Below are 20,218 nucleotides of genomic sequence, written 5' to 3' on the forward strand. Positions count from 1 at the left end.
AACAGTATGATACTAAACATGCTAACCATGCTAATCAACAACCTTAAAAAAAGAAACGACCAAGTTCCTACGAATAGCACAATGGAATGCCAATGGTCTCCCAAGCCACAAAGATGAAGTAAATTTATTCCTAACACAAAACCGAATTGACGTACTCCTCATCAGCGAAACTCATTTCATCAACAGAACGTACTTCAACATCCCGAGGTATAAGCTATACTGCACTAACCACCCAGATGGAACAGCTCATGGAGGATCAGCAATACTCATCAAGGACAATATAAAACATTATGAACTAATAAAACATGAAGAAAACTTTATTCAAGCCACATCAATAAAAGTAAGCTGTTTACAACACGAAATAACGGCGTCAGCAGTATATTGTCCACTACGACACAACTTAAGAAAGACCAATTTAAGACTTACTTCGGAACCCTAGGACCTAAGTTCATAGCAGGAGGAGATTACAACTCCAAACACACGCTATGGGGATCACGCTTAATTACCACCAAAGGAAGGGAACTTGCACAAGTAATTCAAGAAAACAAATACTCGATTCTATCAACTGGTTCGCCAACATACTGGCCCACAGATGCCAACAAAATTCCAGACCTATTGGACTTCTTTGTAATCAACGGAATTTCCACACCATATACAGACATAACACCTAGCTACGACCTAAGCTCTGACCACAGCCCCATAATTGCAATAATTGGCACAACCCTATTAAACAAAAACCCCTTACCAAGGCTACACAACCCAAAAACCAATTGGGATACTTACCGACAAATAATCCAGGATAACACTAAACTAGCAGTCAGGCTGCAATCCCCAGACGACATAGAAAGGGAAACTCAAGACTTTATCAATCTCATCCAACAAGCTGCAAGAGAGGCTACCCCGCGAATTAAAATGAAAAACGAGTCCCATCACATCTCCTGCGAAATAAAAAAGCTAATAGCACAAAAGAGAAGAGCACGATCAATCTGGCAGAGAACTCACACCCCAAATAGCAAAACAAGATACAACCAACTAAGTAACGAGCTAAAATCAAAACTAAGAGAAACAAGAAACAATTCATTTACACAATATGTTTCAAACCTCTCCAGATATGACAACTCCATATGGAAACCGATAAAAAGCAGAAATAAACCAACAACATCCACACCTCCACTGAGAAAAAACACAAACCCTCCTGGACCCTGGGCAAAAAATGACCAAGAAAAAGCCGAACTGTTTGCAGAACATCTAACTGAAGTTTTCACACCACTAAATAATAACAGAGACGTAAACGTTGACCAGATTCTCAACTCACCCATCCAGGACCAAGAACACCCAAAACGTCTCAACCCGAAAGAAATAAGGGAAGAAATTCACAGGCTAAATACAAAAAAGACGCCAGGAGTTGATCTCATCACAGCCACACTACTAAAGGAACTTCCAAAAAAGGGAATACTCAAACTCATGTACATATTCAACTCCATCTTAAGGAATGGCTACTGGCCCAAACCATTAAAAATCGCACAAATAATAATGATTCCAAAGCCTGGGAAAAATCACACTGACGTAACAAGCTACCGTCCAATTAGCTTGTTACCCATAATATCGAAACTTCTTGAAAAGCTTATCCTCAATAGAATTAATCACGACGCCAATCCAAATGACTGGATCCCTAATCACCAATTTGGCTTTCGACAGGCACACTCCACAGTACAACAATGCCACCGAATAGCTAATATAATCAACCAAGCTATGGAAAACAAACAATACTGCACTGCTGCCTTCCTCGACGTAAGCCAGGCATTTGACAAAGTTTGGCATCCAGGCCTGCTTTATAAAATCAGAAGAATTCTACCGGCCAAATATTTCGCAATACTGCAGTCGTACCTAACAGACAGAGAATTCGAAATAAAAATCAACGCTGAAGTATCCAACCGAAGAAACATACAATCAGGAGTTCCTCAGGGCAGTATCTTGGGTCCACTCCTCTACGTGCTATACACCTCAGATATACCGACCACCGAATTAACAAAAATAGGTACGTTCGCAGACGAAACAGCAATTTTCGCTACGTCAGAAGACCCTGTAACTGCTTCATCTAATTTACAAGAACATCTGAATCTAATGGAGAAATGGCTACACCGATGGAAAATCAAAGTGAATGAAAGCAAATCGGCGCATGTGACTTTTACTCTCAGGAAAGGTAACTGCCCCTCAGTACACCTAAATCATGTTATCATTCAACAGAAGGATGTAGTAAAATACTTAGGACTACACCTGGACTCAACATTAAACTGGAAACACCATATAGCGAAGAAGAGAAAACAAATCGAAATTAAGTTCAAGGAAATAAATTGGCTAATAGGTCGGAAATCTCACCTAACAATAGATAATAAACTACTGATCTACAAAACAATAATTAAACCCATATGGACATACGGCATTGAGCTCTGGGGATGCGCCAGCAGGTTCAACATAGAAATCATCCAGCGAAGTCAATCCAAAATACTTAGAGCCATAGTTGACGCACCTTGGTACGTGTCAAACCAAACTCTTCACACCGACCTCAAGATCCCATATGTAAGAACCGTAATCACAGACAGAATCCAAAAACATTATCAGAAACTGGAATCTCACCCCAACAACGCAATAGAAGCTCTCCTTCAACCTACACAATACAGAAGACTAAGACGAACTTGGCCAAACGATCTCCAGGAAAACTGAGGTGTAATCGATGGATTACAGCTCTTCAAGCCAACTTAGTACAATAGAATAATTATTGAACATGACAGCAAATTAGCTCATAGAATATAAATTCAGATTGCTAATAAATGATAAAAAAAATATATAACCTTGTTTAAAAGCAGCAGACATGGTACAGATTACTGTTCTTTAATTCTGTTTTTCTAACCTCAATCAACTTAAGTATTAAATTAAAAGTTGAATGTTCAGAATAAGTTGTAATTACACTATAATGATATTCCACTGCTCTAATGGCATTGTGTGGCCATACCATATTGCATTTAAACATGCTGAACTACCCTGAGTGGTGGCTGCTCACTATGAAGAGACCCATCTTCAGGGCCCCAAAATAAACCACCCAATTGAGCTACAGATGTCAATGTTATAGAGAATTAGTAATCCACTTTTGCGAAACTTCAATAACACTATATGCTTCCCACCACGGCATTTTTCTGTGATTAACAGTACATACACATCTTCAATTCCAACTTGTGACATGGTAACACTTCAGGAACTCTTTATGCTGGAATATTTGAAAAGTGTAGAACTTTCATAAATACTTTTTCCTAATAGAAAAATGGGTTATAACATGTCAATCATAAAAATATTTTAGTGTGACGATGATGACTGGTGAGTCATTGTGACTTTACACGTGAAATTCGAATGCATGGATGGAACCCTAAACACCCCCATGCTCAACAACCAAGCATGCAGACAAAATACTCTCATCAAAATAACACTGGTATGTTATGGAATGCCACAGAGGGTACTGGACATGTCACATATATGGGAAATGGAAATACGCCTCTTCCCTCAATGGGAAAGACATAACTGTAGGTGAAATCATAACATTAGAAGTAAACTTAGGGTGGAAAGGTGTACAGTAGACTGAAGTGGCTCACTATAGAGTCCAATGAAGGTGGTATCAAACCTACGGGTTGAATAGAAGCTGCAATTTCTTGACCAGGTGAGTTGCTGTCAGCTTTTCTATGCAGCCTTTGTACGAGGGAGGCAGTATTATGACAGAAAGCATACAAAATTCATTTACTTACATCATCAATTAATGCCACAACTTGTTGTTTGTTATCAAGCCCCTTGTATGGTCCAATCATTGGCAATGCCTGACCTATGACATTTTTGACTGCAGGAACTGGTTTAGTAGGTTCATTGCAACTTCTCAAAGGAGGTTTTAGATTTTCTGCTAGTAAATCTGCTTGCTTTTTTATTTCGGAAATCTTTTCCTCTCTCAGACTTTGGTAATGTCCAAAATAAGGCCATTTCTGAAAGCAAAAACAAATACCATAAAATCTACACCCCTTGATCTCTACACAATTAAAAAAAAACAGTTGCTTCAGTGACATGCAACGCGAGAAATGAATGGATAGAAGAAGGATACTGAGAGGGGCATTACAATTAGAATTAAGGTTTAAAGGAAAGAGACCTATGATATGACTCTGAGCAGGAAGGTTCAGTCAGGTACCAAGAGACATCAGGAAGAGAGGAAACAAATGTCAAATCTCGGCCTCGACATGCCAGAACCCTATGGGCTTCCAAGGCCTGTTACAGGGATAGCTTTACCTTTCCTTTATGGTTGTCCTAGAGTTTTAGGATTCTAAGTTTCCTGTCTGACAATACCTCAACTTTGACAGCCATCCCTGCTTCAGTCATGATGTACTCCACTGGCAGCATCTGAGGAGACAATGCATTGTTCAGATGCTTTGGCATGGCAGAATGTGTGGCATTGTCCACCGCCGAGTTCTTTAAGTTTTTCTTATTTTTTAAGTTCCTTGAGGTGGGGTGAATCAGAGTCCACTTGGTACATCAGCAAGTATAGTATGCACAAAAATTATCATTATACTGAAACTCGCGCATCTCGAACACACATGTGCATTTGTCGACGGGGCATAGCTCCAGCTACACCTGTTCCCAGTAGTGAAAAGAAAGTTGTTGTGCAGCTGTTGTTGGAAATGGGTCTCTCAATGGAGGAAAAAGTATTCATAGTTAAGTATTATTTCTGCTCATACGGAAGTGGTCGTGACGGGCCACCGAGTTTGAAAAGGGTGACACAACAATTCCAAGAGATATAATAAGATGGCACCTTGGTTTTGAGCAGCCAGATGTTATCGTCCAGAAACTGCTACATAGTGCACGTGTGACGATATGGTGTGCCATCTCAGCACACAGTATATTAGGCCCCTATGTCATTGAGGATGAGGAACGCAATGCTCTTACTGTCACCCAAGAACGCTACAGGGACATGGTGATTGCACAATTTCTTCAGGATTTGAGAAGGTTCTGTCGCACAAGGGGCCTTCACATGAATATACAGTGGTATCAACAGGACAGGGTGACCAGCCATACTGCTCAAGAATCTCTACCCATGCTGCAGGAAAACTTTCCAGGGTGAATCATTTCACATGGTACTGACTTCCCATACTCATCCCATTCCCCCAAACTTACACCATCTGATGCCTGCTTGTGGGGAATGTTAAAGGATAGTGTGTTAACTGTGAAGATCCACCAAGAACTGTGCCTGCATTACACGAGCAAATCGTCTACTTTTGCAGGAGTCTGCAGCAACCTTTGTTCCAGGATATGACTGAGAATCTGCGTGAATGAATGAATGTATAAGGGGCGAGCCTTCTTGGCCCCTGCACCGCGACCATAGTGATCTACAGTGGCTCCCCTTTTCTGTGTGAATGATATGAACACTTGCTATGCGATGAGATCAATTAAGCCTTTTATGTCACAGGAAACACTGAAGATGGTTTACCATGCCTACTTTCATTCTGTTACGAACTATGGATTAATATTTTGGGGGAACTCTTCACATAGTGTAATCATTTTTAAAATACAAAAGAATATAATTAGAATCATTACAGGATGTAGAAGTAGAGATTCATGTAGAGAATTATTTAAGAAATTAAAAATTCTACCTCTTCAATCGCAATACATATTATCGCTTCTCTTATTTGTTGTTTACAACAAAGATAAATTCAAATTAAATTCTGATGTCTATAACATGAATACTAGACAAAAATATAACTTCCACCTACCCTCATCAACTTTATCAGTATATCAAAAAGGAGTCTACTTTACTGGCATAAAAGTGTTCAACAATCTGCCACAAAGTATTAAAAACTTGGGCAATGATACTAAAAAGTTTAAATCAGAGTTAAAGAATTATCTACATGCTCATTCCTTCTACTCTTTAGATGAATACTTCAATGTAAATAGAGAATGATGTAAAATTAAGTTATATTAATTTTTAAGCTAAAATTGCCTGTACTTATGTATGTAACCTTTTGACTTGTTCTGTATGTAACCTTTTGACTTGTTCTGTATCCAAAGGTACTAACCTGCTTAGGATTTATAGAATGTAAATAAATGCAATTCAATTCAATTCAATACAGTGAGGCGGTGCACACTTTGAAAACTTACATTACGCATACCATGGCAAATCAACATGCTAATAATGTGTATGTTTATGTTAGTTTCTTTCAGGAGAAATAAACTCACAGATGACAACAAGGTAATACTGTTCGTCTTTTCATTTCAGTACTGAATATTTTGGCACATACTGTATTTGAACTAATGTACCAGTCCTGAATAATAGACGATGAATGTGGAGCAGTTGGTTGAATGAGAAATGGCAGGGGAAACCGAAGTACTTGGAGAAAACCCAACCCAGTCCACTCTGTTTAACCACAAATCCCACATGATCTGACCTGGACTTGAACCCAGACCACAGGTTCTTTAAGTCTTGCTTTAGAGACTTAAGGCAAGTCACAGTGGTATTTAAATTGATCATGGTTGTCATACTGTTGGGTGATGAAGGACATACTGTCTGTCATTATCTTTTGAAGAAATGTGGACAGCCTTTGGCATATGTGATATAGCCAACCAGGATCCAGTCTGCATTAGCCAACTCTGCACTAGTTGCATGTGCATCTCCAAGAGTTCCCTAGGAATTTCATCCAAGTTGCAAGGTGTGAAATGGATGTGTTCATGGAGCAAGGAGAGAAAACTGGTCGACTAAGACAGATTCTTCTAGTGACTTCAAACTGTATGAGAGGTTGGAACTGCATAAAATGTGAAATGGTGCTCTGGTTCCTGCACCTAAGAAGAAAGCACATAGAGCTGATAGCTTCACTGTCTTGGCAGGGTGAAACCCATGTCATACTGCCTCCACATAAAGATTGCCAATCTGAGGTACTGAAGTTTTCATGGTGGTGACACTGTGCAGTAATGTTAAATCCTCAGTGATGTCAAATGTAAAGAATCACAGTGGGAAGTACAGGAAATACAGTGATGGATAACGGGACCAATCTGCTTGGCCAGCACACTTATTGTTTCTCCATGAAGAAATATAACATATTGTGATGTATATACCCATTGTTAGGCAAGGGTTGGTAAATACATTTCCACAACACAAGTGCACGTGACAATAGGTCATCTCTTGCTAGGCAACAGACCTGTAAATATGCCTTCACAACAATATAGGAAGTGGTGTTTTCCATGGGGTACACTCTGAGGATATATAACGAAGACCCCATGCAGCTAGAATGAGAACCCAGTGTGGAGGTGGGGTCGAATACCTCCACCATGACCCTGCGAGTCGTAGGAGGTGACGAAAAGGGAAGTATCAAATTTGAGACAGTAAAACATGGTCACGAATCCCAAGGGACTCGGACCCAAAAAAAGACTGCGCTGGCAAGGTCCAGCAGCATATACTAAACACACCCATCCTCTCATCAGAGAGGGCGCCCCACAAAAACAAGACTGTAACTGTCAAACAGCAATAAATATCTGGTCACGAGGCTCACATGGGGCTCAACACCAAGAATTACTGACTGATTGACTGACCGTCAGTCGCAATGTAACTTTGACTTTGACTAGAATGAGAATTGGATTGAGTTTTGGAGATGGAAGTTGAAGGTGATTGAGAACAAATGGCAAGAAAGGAATCAGACTGAGCCAAGAAGACTTCATGTGTGAGTTGAATTTACAGTGGGACTGTAATAATCCCAGTGCCAGGATATAACTAGGGAAGACAGATAATCTTTAGTGCATGTGCAACAATGAGCTGGAAGTATGAAAAATAGTGACAGCAACGTATTGTCTGTAGTCCCAAACTGTGGGAATGTATAAGATGCAATAAATCCAACCATTCAATCCGAAACCCATCTTTCATGTCACCCTTACATGTGGAAATATTTTGATTTTGTATTACTATACAATACTTTTATATAGACATTGTGGTTGAAATGTCTCACACTGACATCCGGTTATGCAGATATGTGGTAGATGGAAAGAACACAAAGACATATTTATTAACAACATGGAATAACACTCACGGTAAGGTGTACCGCAGTACAAATGCTATGAAAGTCACACACAATATTATACACTTTAACGGCAATAATATAATACATGCCCATAAGCTATAACCTATTTAGCTTATAAGTAAATCTAACACTGCATGCAGACAGAATTTTATTTACAAGATTACAGATGTAAGTATTTTCATTAAACCTTGTTTGCTTGAGTTCTGAGGTATAATCAGAACATCAAAAATTATACATTTGAATTTGACTCACCACTTTAACATATCTCCAACGTTTGATTTTAAAGCCTTACATTGGTGTGCAGTACCTGAACACAACTAATATTCAACATAAACCCAAAACATGAAAAAATTTGCCACTTGTGAAAGAGCAGCACAATTTTGTGAAGGCATGATTCATACCTGAGGACTGATTTATGGTATATCTACAACTGCATATCCTAAATAAGCCCAGCTTGTTTCAGGCTTGGAGCTTCAATCCTGGACCACATGGCATTTGTACATTCTAGAGGCATGAAAAGAAAGTGGGAAGCCCCTTGTTTATCTGAGAATTGTGTTATCCTTCCAAATAAAACTCTTCATTGAAGAGAAAACAAAAAAAGTGTCTAGGGACTCTGAAAGGTAACAATGTAGACCATTAACTGGGTTGACTGGTCAGTCTTCATTGAGGTGGCACTCTCAATATCATGTGCAGGAAGTGCAGGCAAAATAAGCAATCCTGCTCACATACTGTACTTCATCAATGCCCAGCTTTGTCTTGGCATAACATATGGAACTTGGTCTCTGCATGGTTAGAGCTGACAGATATCAGAAGGGCCCCACTGCGGATGGTTCTGGCTCTGATATCATGGTCAGGGGCTCTCTGTTAAGTCCCTCACAAGATCAGGGGTGCATAATGGACCCTGCACAGAACTTGGAGTGCGTGAGGTTGTACCATCCAAATCAACAGAAATACAGTTGTAAAATATATCATCACTTGTTACTGCTTAGAAGGGAATCTGATTTCATAATTTTATTTATTGAACACTTATGACTCATAACTACAAATAACTATAACACTCTCACTAACCTACATACTAAACAATTCACTACAGCACACACTAAATCTTCTCGGTTTGTTCTGTCTTCACAAGTTGTTCTTCATAGCATCTTGTAACAACTTAGATTCCTCTGCATCCACGTTCATGGCTAACCACCAACTGCGAATGTTGACTTACAAGTCACAGCTAACTGCCAACTTCCAAACTGACTCACCTATGGTCCTCATTATATAGCCTCAGCATGGACTGCACAAAACAGACCACTTCCCCAGTTATTCCTTTGTTGCATGCATACCTGTTGTCACAGGAACATGTTCACCGGGTCACTGCCTAGCAACTGCCACATCTACCAGCTTCCTTATTCCACCATTCAGGTGTCATGTCACACTGCTCCCTCCTTAAGACTGCTCATCCTCAATAGCTTAAAGGCATAATGTCATTTATTTTTTTTTCCCTATGGAGGGTGCCTGTAATGTCTTTGATCTCCTTTGTGAACGGCACCTCAGCATCGTGCTAGCCCCTGATGTTTCTGCTCCTGGTTTCAATGGTGTTCAGCCTTCACTCCTCATAGCCTTGGTCTTGCACTGCTGTTCCCCAACTGCTCCCTCCTTACAGCTTCTCATATTGAGACCATGGTCCTTTAGCAGGAGCACCTACCTCAATGTGCTTCTGCAACCAGAAGCCCCCACTCATATATCAGTGAGCTGGTTGGCTTACAAGTTCCCTACATGGCCTATATAATCCTATACTTTTCCATGTGCAATTTGCTTTGCTTGTTGCATGCCTCATGCTGGTTTCTTGTCTGGCTTACCTTCGATCCTGAAGATGGAGGTGATATCCTTTGAAACGCCCATTGACTTTCACCAACATTTTAATTCAGAAGGCCCATTCTAATACCATTCTGCCTTCTCCATTATGTAACACAAGTGGTCTCCATCTTTCAGCTTTCAAACCAAAATTTTCTAGGATCTGCTGTCTCCCATCCTTGCTACATGCCTCACCCATATCATATTCATTGATATGATCACCCTAAAATTATGGTGATGAGTATCGATTATGACGCATAATGCACTGATGCACTGAAGACCTGACCAACTTATGATACTTATGGTGATCACTAAATCTGTCATATTGGTATGTTAAGCATGCAGATACAAAAGCAGTGTTTTAAATGGAAGAAATTAACTTAAATAAAATATGTCTGTAACATACAGAATGAATGGCTTTATTGCACTGCACATTTCATAAGCTGTGTGCTAAGAGAAAGAGAATCTGATACCTTGTTCCTTATATCTTGCAAGACAACAACTGGCTTTCCTCGTTGATGTTTAGCTTTTGGTGGTGACTGGCCATCCCATCCTGAATGATGTTCCAAACTCTTGAGATAAAGTAATGCTTTCAGCCCAGTGATGTAGTCATCTATGAGAGTGAAGTCCTGGTTCTGAATGGCACTTCCAATCTAATTGAAAGAGAAACTGTGCTATAAAGTCTTTACAAAATATGCAGACAAATAATCATACTGTGAGCAGTTTGAAAACTAAATAACTGCCAGAGCTGTGTGAGATATGCCAACTTCAACCAGACTGTTGAATGTACTATATGTGCAAATGCTTAATGTGAATTTTATATATTAAATGTTAACAGGTACCAGTAATTGGTTTGGATAATAAACTTGCCAGCTCTCATGGGCTATATAATATTGTCACATGTTAGTGACTACACATAGGCTTTGGACTGATAATTGGATTCATTGAACATTTATAGCTGGTAACTATAAATAACTGTACATACATACATTTCATTTCACAAGTCCAAACAAATGGACATGAAGGTCGTCATACAAAAATTTAAACAAACACACAGATAACGAAATAATTAAAACTAATTGCTTATGTTATGCTCCACATATTCAGAAACTGTATAAAAGGAATTATTCATAAGATATAAAAACAAATTTAAACAAACACACAGATAACAAAATAATTAAAACTAATTGTTTATGTTATGCTCCACATATTCAGAAACTGTATAAAAGGAATTATTCATAAGATATAAAAACAGCCTATTTTTAAAACTAATTCTATCCTCTTTAAGGCTTTGAATGGTTATGGGCAATCTGTTGAATAGTTTAATGGCAGTAAACATAGTACCTTTCTGAAAAGCAGAAAGATTCGAGTTTGGCAAATACAATTGCTTTCGATTTCTTGTATTCAAACCATGAAAATCTAAACCTGAACAAAATTTAGTTTGATTATCAATCACAAACATCATCAACGAGAGAATGTATTCACATGACGATGGCAGTATATTCAATTTCTTAAAAAGTTCCCTACAAGAGTAATGCTATCACTACACCTAACCACTTTACCCATAGTGTGTGTGTGTGTGAATGTAAGGATGTGTGCGCATGAGAGTGTGAGAGATGGTGAGAGAGTGTGTGAGATGGTGAGAGAGTGTGTGTGAATGTGAGTGAGTGAGTGAGTGAGTGAGTGTGAGTGAGTGTGAGTGAGTGAGTGAGTGAGATTTGGTATATCAAGTGATTAATTTGTGCAGCAAGATGCTTAAATATAATACCGTTGAATGTATTCCTTAAATAATTAGATAATGTGGCCATTTCTATGTTAGAGACATGTTCTTTCGCATATCATAAATTATCTTCTATTTTTTTCAGTTTCTCTAAATTTAGAGTGAAAATATTTTATTTCCTGTCACATTATTTCACTGATTATTTTCTGCTGAATTTCATTTATAATATAACAGACATGTATGAATGAGTACCTCAGCTATTCCTTTACATAGCCCCTGACACATTCTGCATTAATTTTCTACAAACATCTGCCTAAGAATAGACTTTTCACCCCAGAAATTTTGTTCTTTTTGGGAAGTATTATCAAGTATGTACTTCTGGCTATTACCAGTACATACACACTCAAGAATGTGATCACATGTGCTGTTGGCTATCAGTTGTGTATACATACACAGAGACATATAAATTATAAACCTTGCTACAGAAAATATCTCCATATGAAAATCTGTGTCTCAAGAAACAAACATGCACACACACACTGTACATACATGCAATATTCATCCATAAAAGTATTCCCCAAAATACAAGTATAAGAATACATACATAGCCAATAACATTATTCCCATTTACATAAGAATACATATACAGCCAGTAAATAGCCAATGACAAGATTCTCCACAATATTAAAAAAAGTACGAAAATTTGCTTCCATCAATTCTGCTGTACCTCTCTGTCTAAAAAGTATCTGAGCTTGGGCTGGGAAAACAAAGTTCTGTATCTGGGTGATTACAACACCTAATCCCCTTCAAACTAAGCCCCTTGTGACTCCACACACTTAGCCCAGTGGTCCTTCCATCGTTGGAAGCGATTCTGGAAGGTTTGTTTTGGAATGGTGTGCAGCTGCACAGTCGCGTTCTGTATGAGGTCCTTGTCGCTGTAAAAACAGGAGCCTTTTAGTGGTGTCTTCAATCTCAGGAACAGCCAGAAATCACAAGGAGCCATGTTAGGTGAGTAGGGAGCCTGGCAAACCTGTGGAATGCTGTGCTTGGCCAGGAAACTTTGGATCAGGTGTAACGAATGAGCTTGGGCATTGTCATGATATAGCTGCCAGTTGCATGCATCACACAGCTCCGGTCTCTTGTGCCAAACTGCATCATGAAGATGATGGAGAACTTCTTGGTACACAGCACCCCGGTAATAAAAAAAAAAACAATAAGTATCGCATTGCTCCAGCGGCCTCCGTAGTCTAGAGGTAATGTTCCCACCTCATGACTCGTAGTACGCGGGTTCAATTACCCAGCGGAGGTTGTCAAACTTTTAAGGGCAGAAAAACTCAGGGAACAAGTCCTCCGGGAGGGACTTTAAGCCGTGGGTCCTGTGTCGTAGCTTTACGGCACGTAAAAGAACCTCATATCTCCAAAGGAGGTCACTGAGCCAAATTACAGATGTTTCCCGCCCAACAGCAGTCTCTAATACCTCTGGTAGATAGGGGAAGCATTATAGATACCTCTCAGCTAGTAGAGCCGGTCTCGCTGGCTGGGCAGGACTGATGGTAAGCACCAGTACCGGTAGGATATAGAGACTGGTATAAATCATAGAGGGAAGCACAATGGACCAATACAGGTCTAAGTGCATGGGGAAACCACCCTCTCCAATAACTAACTAACTAATCACATTGCTCCGAACATGTCATGCTTTTTTGGGCCTTAGAGATGTTCGATGCTTCATTTGTGATGACTGGACCTTGGTTTCTGGGTCATATCCGTACACCCATGACTCATCACCAGTGATCACAGTCTCCAGGAACTCAGGATCCCTGTTAGCACACTCCAATATGTCCTGCGCGACCTCAAGGTGGAGTTGTTGCTGCTCTGGCTAAAGCAGCTTGGGCACAAATTTTGCTGCCACTCTTCGCATGTCCGAATCCTCAGTTAAAATCGTGTTTGTAGAACCTCTGCTAATCCCAACCTTATCAGCAACTTCCTGGATGGTCATACGAAGGTCTTCCATGATCAATGTCCACACTTGGTCAATGATATCAGCATACTGGTTCATTGAGTCTCCCAGAATGCTGGTTACTGTCGGTTGACATGCAGCCATCCTTAAAGCAGTTGAACCACACTTTAATTTGAGTGAACCCAATTGCATCATTGCTAAAAGCCTGCTGAATTTTGCATACTGTTTCCGCTTGAGTTTCTGACAAAACTTGAGGCAATATTGCTGCTCAAAACGTTCTGTCATCTAGGGCAAAACAAGGATGTGACGAACACGTGTTACACCACTTTGTTATCTGGTAGCAACAGACTAATCTGGAGGTGTTGTGAAGCAGCAAAAAATTATGCATGGCCATGAAAGTCCCTTCTACCACTACGCTCAGTTTCCCCACCCTTTCGCCATTACTTACTGCGGGGAAAAATATAGTCGGATACTTTTGGGACAGACCTCGTACATACACAAATCACATATTGGTATTGCTATTACATATGTATAAAAATTTATCTCCAAATTTCCAAACAATAATCTCTATAAGGGAAATAACTCAGTGCCTTGAATTTCATGACATTGCTGATTTGCTCTATTATTCTGAGCTTCTTAATACACCAAGGACATCAATTCACATTATTGTTCTAGAAATTAGCTGGCCATTATTAAGGATACAGATACAAACAAAAAAAACTCCATGCCTTTAGTCTGCAAGCGAACTATACCGACTGAGTGACCGCCGCTTGTCGGCGAAGTTAGTGCCAACTTTAGCAGATAGAGGGTGTCGCGTGGTCAGCGCAATGAATCCCCACGGCCATTAATTTCGGTTTTCTAGACCGAGGATACAGATACTCAGAGGTTAAGTTAATTTTTCTTATGCACAAAATCATTTCATATAGTGTTTTCCATTTGTCTGTCTATGGTATACCTGCAACACTGATGCACCACAATGCAAGAACTGCAGTCCTGCCTCAGCAGAATCAATACCACCTATTCCCATGATAGAAAACCCTGGGAGTGCACTAGCGATTGCTGAGACAGCTCGCAAGGCAACTGGCCTTACTGCATTGCCTGACACTCCACCATATGTAGTAAGCCTGTCCCTTCCCACTGCAGGCCATGGACTTGCATCTGCCTTCAATCCCATCAATCCTGATAATGTGTTAATAGCAGACACACCATCAGCTCCACCTGCAACCAGAACACAGCTTCAAGTCAAACTACATCTAAATTCCGAGGTTTCCACGTCACACACCTGAGCAGTTCTTTATCACTTTATGGTGACTGTTACTTCCATCTGTGGATTTTTCAATGGAAAGGTTGGGAGCTCATCAACAGAAAACTGCATTTCTTCATAAAATCGCTTTCATATGCATTTCACAACCTCTGTCCACTCAATTTTCTCAATACACTAGTGACTTTAAAATCTCTACTTGTCTAAAATAAACTATGTAACAGTTTAATGTACTTATATTGCCAGGGTTAGTGAAGACTTTCCAGCTTGTGTACCAACATATATACTATATACAGTATGAGACAGTTCATGATTATGTGAGTTCTAGGCATGTGTGTGTCTTATGTCATTTTTCACATCAGAGTAGGTTTCATGCACTTACACAGGCAGCAGCCTTGTGTTTAAAATTGTGCCATCTGAAGAATACAGATTCATATTCATATTTAATGTATCATCCAGAGATCTATATACACATATATAGATACAAAATCTGTCATTGCTTATACTAGAGAACAAAATAATAATATGGTATTTAATCATACAATACAAATCCTACTGGATATCACAAAGTATAAAACATACATATGCATCTATGATAGGCCACATAAAATGTATCACTCACTAAGCCAGGTAACACCATAATAAAATAATTGAATCATTCCCTGTGTTAATGTAAAAAAGATGGAATCAGATGAAGGTATGAAAGGGATAAAGGCAAATAAGAAAAGAGCTGAAGGTTAAAGATATAAAAGTATTACTCCCAGTTGAATTTCAAAGGGATCTTCCACTAATAAATAATAAAACCATGTTGCAGAATGTATTGTAACGTGGTTCATTACTGAAGACGCTGTTCGGACTGTTAACAGGTTTATTTAACAATCTGCAAGTATCGGCTACAATTATTTACAACAATGTTACGGGTTTCCACAGTTTACAAACCCTACACACAAATCTGTCCACTCTACCATGATTCACTCGTTACAACTAAACTCGGTGACTACCACAATTCAATTCAACTCGTAGGCAGCTGTCTTGAGAACTAACTTCGGCGGCTGGTACATTTTAACTTTCTCCGGGGATGGCTACACGTTAACTGCCTTTGGCAGCTGTGTAGTTCCCTTATATAGTCGCAGTGCTGTTGCCTGTTGCCCATGTCGGCATTGCTTGCCATGTCACAGTGCGGAGGGGGGAGGGGGGACGGAGCGCTGACTCACCCGCCACGTCACCGCTGGGTAGGGAGGGGGTGTCCTCCATTGTGCAACATGTCACAGTATTTTCATGCTTAAGAAGTAACTGCTTAAAGTTCTGAAACAGGAGCCATATCTCAGTCTGATAACATTAAGAAGCTCTACATGAAGTCTCCTTCAACATATTGTTCTTCAGCAGCTACATCCACACTTCCTGCAATGCAACTTCAACCTCTGAGAGTCACCACTACACCCACTCCCTCAGACACGAAAAGAAGTAAAAATAGCAAACACTCCTCACATCTATCCTTGTTGACTACAGAACCTTCTGTAATAAACCCATGATACATACGTGGTCCGACAATAAATATCGCGAACTCATTGTGGTAAAAGTGCTACATACCTCATTGCTGAATATCACTGTGGTTGCCTTCAAACTACTATCCTTGGGAAGCTATGCACCGGTACCAGCGCCTAGTCCACCTTTCAAAACAATTCTGGAACTGATTTTGTAGAATGGCCTTCAGAGCTACCACTGTTATTACTCCTGATGTCATCAGTGTCATCAAAATACCTTCCCTTCAATGTGTCCTTTTCTTTAGGAATAGAAAAAAGTCACTGGGGGCTAGATCTCGTGAACAGCAAAGTTGTTTGTTTACTAGGTAAAAGCTCCCTCACAGACAGTGTTCTTCGGTGAGCTCCTTTGAGACCATTTTTGCATACACCTTACTCATGTCAAGATCTTCAGTTAAGATTTTCCTAACTTTTCTGTCGATGTTTGCTTGCTCTGCTATACTCCTGACAGTCAGCTGATGATTTTCAAGCATAATTTGATGAACTTTAGCAATGTTTTCTTCAGTTCTGCTCGTTGCTGGCCATCCTGATCTCTCTTTGTCACTGACACCTTCTCTTCCCTCAGAAAAACGTGTCACCCATTTGTAAACTGCTGTCTTCTTCATAGCATTATCCCCATAAACTTGCACTAAAATCTCTCTGATTTCACTTCCACTCTTGCCAAGTTTAACAAGAAATTTAATGTTTGTTCATTACTCTAATTAAAGCTCCGACATACTTGTGTTAATGTTACTTGTGTGACCTTGTGTTAATGGCTACGGAAGAAACTGTGCCACAGAGCATGATTGATAGACTAATTGAAATTGGAAGGTGCTATGGCATGAAAATGAATGTGGAAGAAACGAAAGTAATGAAAATTTCGAGACAACCAACCCCAGTCACAATAAAGATAGACCAAAAACAACTGGAGAATGTGAAATGTTTTAAATATTTGGGTAGCTTGTTAACAGATGATGGAAGGTGTACTTGTGAAATTAAATCCAGGATTGCCATGGCAAAAGCTGCATTTAGCAAGAAGAAGAATCTTTTTACCAGCAAATTGGACTTAAATTTGAGGAAGAAACTAGTGAAATGCTACATTTGGAGCATAGCTCTGTATGGGGCTGAAACATGGACACTTAGGGCAGTAGATCAGAAACATGTGGAAAGTTTCGAAATGTGGTGTTGGAGAAGGATGGAGAAGATCAGTTGGACCGATTATGTGAGAAATGAAGAAGTGTTAATTAGAGTCAGTGAGCAGAGGAATATCCTACATGAAATAAGAAAACGGAAGGCTAATTGGATTGGTCATGTTTTACGCAGAAACTGCCTTCTAAAAGAAGCTATCGAAGGAAAGATAGATGGGCGGATAGAAGTGACAAGAAGACGAGGAAGAAGACGTAAGAAGATGCTGGATGACCTTGGGGACAGAAGAGGATACTGTCATTTGAAGGAGAAAGCTCTAGATCGCATTAAATGGAGGAATTGTTTTGGAAGAGACTGTGGACCTGTCGTCTTGACAGATTACTGATGATGATACTCACTACGGCACACCAAAACACACTCAGACAATAATGGACGCCACTCAGAAAGAGATTGCCATAGATCATTAACAACATAGCCGTGAAATGCTGATATGCTAATATCATCAAACCATACTGAGGTTTCCTTCCGCTGCTGGCATGGCAAGCACAGAGTGGCAATTTCGCAAACTTTATTGTCAGACCTCGTAATGCTCTGTCAGTCAGCAAAGAACTTCATTATTACCTTCACTTTCGAGTGTTCCTGTCAGGACTTTGTGGCTCTTGGTAAGAATGCTAATTTCCAGATATTTAGTTCTCAAGTTTACATTTTTCGATGAAGATTTTGACTGTCTCTTTCGAAAATTCTTGAAATATTAATATATAAAAGAGTACTGACCTTCCTAAACAAACACAACATGATACCTGAGGCTCAAAAGAGCTTCAGAGAGAAGAAATCTAATACAGGAACACAAACCTTTATAGAGGATATCAGAAAGCATTAGATAATTGGCTATTAGTTATGGGCATATTTTTTAAATTTAACTAAGGCCTTTGATATAACATAGCATAAGCTACTGCTTGCCAAATTGGAGCTGTATGAACTTAGAGGAAAAATACACTCATGGATGAGTTTCATAATTCTTTGTAGTTACAACTGGTAGTTATCCGGTGTTATTCTGTAAATGCCATTATATAGCCTCCACACACACTGTCTCTAATGTTGACTAAACTTGTTTACTGTGCCTTGCCTAGAAATAGAAAGCTCTTTGCTTGTTGTTGGCCAAGAATTTTTCTTCGTGGGAACATGTTTACATAGCAATGGCTATACATGTCACAATATCTTACTGGCAGAAATCAGTTTGTGGAAATACAGCAATCAGATGAAAAGACCTCAAAAATAAACACATATACTTCTTCATGTAAAGAAATAAAATATGGTGTACCTCAGTGTTCTGTCTTGGGACCCCTTTTGTTCTTGTTGTTTATGATGAAACAATTACAAAATTGGTTCTTGACAAATAATCTTATAATAAATATGGAAAAGACTAAAGCAATACTATTTCAGGAAAGAGGATTTAGATTAATTCATGGACCTGTTCTATATTTAAATAACAAATTCATTTATCAAATTTAAAATTTTAGGTATTTACATCACAGAAAATGTAAGCTGGGCCAGTCATATACAATACCTTTGTCAAAAATTCAACATCAGTGTTTGGTAAGATATTAACAAGAGGATACTGATCAAAAAGGAATGGTATTGTACACTGTCTTGCACATTGTTTTGTAGATTTTTTAAGATTGCCTCTGTGGTCTAGTGGTCACAGTTCCTAGCTACAGATCCAGAAGCCCTGGGTTCAATTCCCAGCGCTACCAAATTTTCTGAGAAGTAGTGGGTCTGGAACGGGGTCCACTCAGCCTAGTGAGGATAAATGGAAAAGGAGTGGCTCCGGTCTAGAAAACCGAAATTAACGGCTGAGGGGATTAGTTGCACTGACTACATGACACCCTGTACCCGCCGAAGTTGCCACTAACTTCACTAACAAGCAGCAGTTGCTTGTGGACTAAACCCACGGAGTTTGTTTCTTCACTGTTATATTTTTTAAGAGCTGTTGACATGTAGTGTTTGGTTGCTTTCAACTGACTTTTACAATTGTGCCTGTGTAACAGTTATGGATGTTAAACAAATTATTATTATTACACAAAACACCACATTCCATTACAGCTCTCAATCACACAGAAAATTCTAGATCATTATTAGCTGTTGTGTTGATCATCTCACCAGTGGTCTTTAAGTACCCCTTCAGTATTACTGCATCAGCATTCTTGGTACAACAATGTGTTGTGGGCTGCGGCTATTACATATAAAAAATTCTTCACTTTCCCTGCCATCAGTTCTACCACTTGATAATAATCAGAAGACACAATCTCCTGCAGTCTGAATCATATTTAATGCATTCATGATCATCTTCATACCTCTCATACCATTCAGACACACTGGAATGGGACATGTCTGTTCATTAAAATGAATGTCATAGTCAAGTGTGTAGGACAGCATTCCTGCTTTGTCTGGGGTTCAAATCTTTAGCCTGGAGACCAACTGTCCTGACTAAGGATTTTGAAATTTCTCATACTCTCCCTCAGTTCCTTGAGGCAAATGCCTGGATCACAGGCGATGACACCTTCCTTCCACATGTCTTTCAATTCATTATTCACTAAACATTCTACCATTCGACACTACATAGTATGAGATGCTGACAGCACATGTAAATAGATAACAATTGTTCCCTACACACAATCT

General features: G+C 39.4%; 1 protein-coding gene across 4 annotated transcripts in view; it reads right to left on the reverse strand.

Moving 5' to 3' along the window:
• Positions 1–20,218, reverse strand: part of LOC111869516 (dihydropyrimidine dehydrogenase [NADP(+)]) — an 86,463-nt gene that overhangs the window by 4,536 nt on the left and 61,709 nt on the right. For 2 of the 4 annotated variants that reach the window (XM_023861094.2, XM_023861096.1), the window contains 3 exons: positions 14,568–14,830; positions 10,409–10,588; positions 3,795–4,022 (listed from right to left, as the gene is read on the reverse strand). In XM_023861094.2, the coding sequence (XP_023716862.1) occupies positions 3,795–4,022; positions 10,409–10,588; positions 14,568–14,830 (671 nt within the window). Of the gene's footprint in view, positions 1–3,794; positions 4,023–10,408; positions 10,589–12,382; positions 12,591–14,567; positions 14,831–20,218 lie in introns of those variants that run through there. The other 2 variants (XR_002843678.2, XM_023861095.2) reach the window with 2 other exon arrangements.

This window comes from Cryptotermes secundus, unplaced genomic scaffold (genome assembly GCF_002891405.2).
Source record: "Cryptotermes secundus unplaced genomic scaffold, Csec_1.0 scaffold10, whole genome shotgun sequence".
Taxonomy (NCBI): Eukaryota; Metazoa; Arthropoda; class Insecta; order Blattodea; family Kalotermitidae; genus Cryptotermes; species Cryptotermes secundus.